Raw genomic sequence first — 4,113 nt, forward strand, 5'->3', positions numbered from 1 at the left:
ACTTAATGGTTGAAATACATGAGTCTTTCTGTCCTCACGGATAAGGGTATACTGACAAAGTGGGAGCCATCCGTCCAAGTTATACTTCCAAAGTAGTAGATGGAGTTGCTCTTGTGAGTTGTGGAGACTGTCACTTCAAAGCTCAGCTTCTGGACCAAGGGGTTGAATAACAGAATGTTGGGGGTTACGGTGATCTCGACACCCAAAGGAGGTTTAACGATGACCATATATTTCGAGACGATGGGTCCAACGTTGGTGACGGTTCTAGTGACCGTCACATCTCTATCGAGGAAAGGAATGGTTATTGACGGCAGGTTAAGCTCCAGCATCGATGGCCTAGGACTAGGACAATGATACATATCACTTTTGTTTGCCATTTTTCCGATGGACCTCTCGTCATATCCAGAAGCACACAGAAACCGCATGTAGTCTTCTGCGGATGCATTGTAGACGAGACCGGGGTCAGCTGCTTTGGTCGGGTTCACCAATCCTCCTCCAAAGTCAAACGGATCGGCTAGTTTCTCAGAAAATCCGTCGGCGAAGATCGGTTCTCCGTAAGGATCAGTTGTGGAAGCTTAATCAATTGAGAAGAAGTCATTCATCAGATCAATATCTATTTACATATAACATAGTATATATGTAAATGTTTAAGGAATCCCTTAATAACTACGTACCTGTAGTGACGAGAGCGGAATGAATTGCTGCAGGAGACCAGTCACGATGAATAGCTCTGAGGAGTGCAACGACACCGGCGACCACAGGCGTAGACATTGACGTCCCGGACAGAGCAATGAACCCATTCTCTGAACTCACCATAAATGGAGTGCTGGCACCCAATATTGCCACACCGGGAGCTGCTACATCAGGCTGCGAATATTACGTTGGTATGAGTTGATGAAATTATATAGAAATAATTGGATATAGTTTTATTTACCTTGAGAACGTATGGAGATACTGAATTGGGTCCTCTACTTGAGAACACAGCAACTTTAGTGGCAACAAGTGGACCACTGAGTGTGATTGCAGAGCTTATCTTTATGGTAGGCGAGCTGTAATTAAAGAAAAAAAAAATACAGTAAACAATCTTTAACTGCAGATTTTAGAAAGTATATAAATGTATACCTGGTGGAACTTATGTAATTCAGCATGGTGGCGCCTTGTTCATAGTCTATATTGAGTATTATGGGAATATCGACAACTTCCACATTATCATCTCTTTCGGAGGCAATGATTAAAGCCTTTAATCCGAATTTCCTAATTCCCAAATTATAATCATAGACGTCTGCACTTTTTTTCAAGAAAGCGAGCACCACTTTTCCTTTTGCCGCACCTGTGATCTTGTTGGGGCTTTCTACGTACATAAAATCCGCTTGGATTTCCAATCCCTTGTACGGGGCTCGTGCCTAGAAAGTAATATACATTATATTAGGTCACATGCAAGAAAGTGTATTTGTTAAAAAAGAGGTGGTATATAGTTAATTATATTTACCAATATGGTAACATTATTGCCTAATTTGAGTGGGGTGGGAAACCAGCGGTCGAGAGAGGTGGCAGCTACTGTGATTACCCACGGCGCTATGTTATCCACTGTGTAAGCTCTAGGGCCATCATTTCCGCCTGCAAATAGCACTGGGATACCATTTGAGATGGCATGGAAGGCTCCATATGAGAGCATATTATCCTTGTAAGTTTCTGTGAGTAAAGGGATGGAAGTGCCTAGTGAGAGCGACATCACATCCACCCCATCCTCTATCGCATCATCCATTGCTTTTAGTATGTCCATAGAGGCGCATTCGTCATTGCCGAAAATTTTCCAGCAGACTTTGTAAACTGCAATGCGGGCACTTGGCGCCCCACCTCTTGCCGTCCCCACTCCGAAAACTGTGTTGCTCACATTTGGGACGAAGGCACCTCCCGCTATGGAGGCTACGTGAGTACCGTGCACATCGCTATCTCTTGCAGACATGTAATCGTTTTCGTCGGATGTCATGCCTGTTTTGTTCTTCTTCATGTGGCTCGGTATGTAGTAACGAGCCCCAATTAGTTTCTTGTTGCAGTGTTTTGTGGCCACAAATTCTTCGCCGTCCACGCACTTTCCTTTCCAACGTGACGGGATCGGTCCTAACCCTTTGTCGTTGAAGGACACCGATTCGGGCCACACACCTGCGGACGCATTTGCATATATTAATCAGTATCCGGAACTATTATACATATTTGAAGCTATTTTATAGATACCAAAGATGATTTAAGTTTCACCGGAATCAATGACGCCTATGATGACGTCCTCACCCATATTGGCATCAAGGAGAAGCTCTTTTCCAGTACTTTCATAAAGCCCCAAGTAGTTAAAGGTTCGTGTTGTTTTCATCTCGTAATAGCGATTCGGCATCACTTGAACTACTTCGGGATGCTCTGCACATATATATACATAGTTTTGAAGAAAAAAGTTGTCAACTAGGCTCTTATAATATAATTTGCTTTATAAATTCTTCAATGTGTTATATATGTACCAGTACCTGAAAGTTTTTTCGCTTCCCGATCAGTCATATGCGCAGCAAATCCTGAGAAGCCATGTCGATAACTGTAAACCATGGACTCCCTTGCGTCTTTCTCGCTGTAACAGTAGTATAACCACAAAACCATGTTAGTTCATATATATATATCGTAACTAATTACATATTTCCAACAACATTTGTTTTCTTGTGTCTAAAGATTTGGGGCTTGTGGTACCTTCCAAATAGTGATGCTAGCATAGCAACATGTGATGCTGTTACAAGGTTCGCATGATTGTGCGCTATAGCGCCGAGATAAACGATGTAAACCTATATATGTAATACACGTTAGTTATTTCTTCGGCCAATCTTTTTACCCTTATTGTGAAATCGAGAAATAATGTAACTATGCCTTTTAACAAAAAAAAATAGAAGAAAGAAGAAATAACGTAACTGTGACATATATTACCTTAGTCTGATCTTCATAGGCTCCTTCTGCCACAGCACTAATCACCATGACACCGATCAGTAAAACCCACCATGGGACTTGCGAGATCATGTTTTGGCTTCAAGCAAAAAGCCACATATTAGGTTTAATGAAACAAAAAAGATTCGTTACGTTTGTCTCACGTTAAATATAAAAGAATTCGATCGAACAGCCATGGATACATTATAGAAAGCAAAAAAAAAAAGATAACCATTACCTTGGAACGTCCCGGTCACTGCAAGCTCTCTAGTAAATCTCTCTGCAATAACAACCAAGAGAAGGTGTCACTTATTAGTAAGAAACAGAAATTGTGAAGCATATTGTTGGAAGATTAATTATGAGGAGAAAAATTATACCGTAAACTGGAGTAGTAGGAAATTTGTGGCTTGCGACAGATGGAAGAGCAAATATATTTATAGGGAGATTTGGGGCATTACTTAGTAACTTGAATATAACAAATTAACCATGTTCCATCACGCATTGAATAAGAAAGCGATATTTTTTTTAACCCGAGGTTAAATATTGCATAAATAAGAATTCTTTCTATAAATAGTTATAGGTTAAACAAGAGTGGAAAGAGCATAGGTTCTGTAGTGTTGGATTAATGTAGCAAATATTAAATGTTATAAAAAGTCAACTCTCAAAAATCTTTGCTCGTATAATTTACTACTTAGCTAAACAAATCGAATGATTTTCTTATTTCATATGTAAGTTTAACGAATAAATAATGCCACTTTCTTACGATTTTGTTTTCAAAATTATGCTAACCCTCAGCCTCTTCAATATTTTTGGGTTCATATAACGGATATATATTACACCCGTTACCAAAGAAAAAAAAAACTTAAAATGGATTTTAGTTGTTGAGGATATTTTAAATAAATTTATGCCATGGAAACTATTCTAACTAGCTACCATCTGTTACATAATTTCCTATTGTGAATGCTGATATCAGCATAATTAATTGTACCCATCGTTATTTTAGGCCTTTAGGGTGTTGATGATGATAACCACAGATAAGTTTTTAATGAAAATATATATACTAATTAGCGAGTAAATTTTTTGGAGTTTCACATAAATACTTACTACTAATGACAAATGTATTGAAATATGGATTTAGCGTGAATAAAGACAAAT

At 39.0% G+C, this 4,113-nt stretch overlaps 1 protein-coding gene across 1 annotated transcript; it reads right to left on the reverse strand.

Moving 5' to 3' along the window:
* LOC17881501 (subtilisin-like protease SBT3.11) lies at positions 1-3,049 on the reverse strand. Its single transcript, XM_006287069.2, has 9 exons — positions 2,962-3,049; positions 2,731-2,822; positions 2,517-2,614; positions 2,257-2,412; positions 1,490-2,163; positions 1,123-1,403; positions 935-1,049; positions 675-867; positions 1-574 (listed from the first exon to the last, which is right to left on the reverse strand). The coding sequence occupies exons 1-9, from the start codon at positions 3,007-3,009 to the stop codon at positions 3-5; spliced, it is 2,229 nt and encodes a 742-aa protein (XP_006287131.1). The 5' UTR covers positions 3,010-3,049; the 3' UTR covers positions 1-2.
* Positions 3,050-4,113: the final 1,064 nt, after the last annotated feature.

Source organism: Capsella rubella, unplaced genomic scaffold, assembly GCF_000375325.1.
Source record: "Capsella rubella cultivar Monte Gargano unplaced genomic scaffold, Caprub1_0 scaffold_6, whole genome shotgun sequence".
In the NCBI taxonomy this organism is placed as follows: domain Eukaryota; kingdom Viridiplantae; phylum Streptophyta; class Magnoliopsida; order Brassicales; family Brassicaceae; genus Capsella; species Capsella rubella.

Excerpts from the sequence above, each read along its gene's own strand:
- LOC17881501 (XM_006287069.2), bottom strand. The coding sequence starts at position 3,009 with ATGGTGATTAGTGCTGTGGCAGAAGGAGCCTATGAAGATCAGACTAAG. Across the intron at positions 2,413-2,516 it reads GGAAGCGAAAAAACTTTCAG|AGCATCCCGAAGTAGTTCAA; the intron begins GTACTGGTACAT and ends ATATATGTGCAG. Across the intron at positions 1,404-1,489 it reads GCAATAATGTTACCATATTG|GCACGAGCCCCGTACAAGGG; the intron begins GTAAATATAATT and ends ATTACTTTCTAG.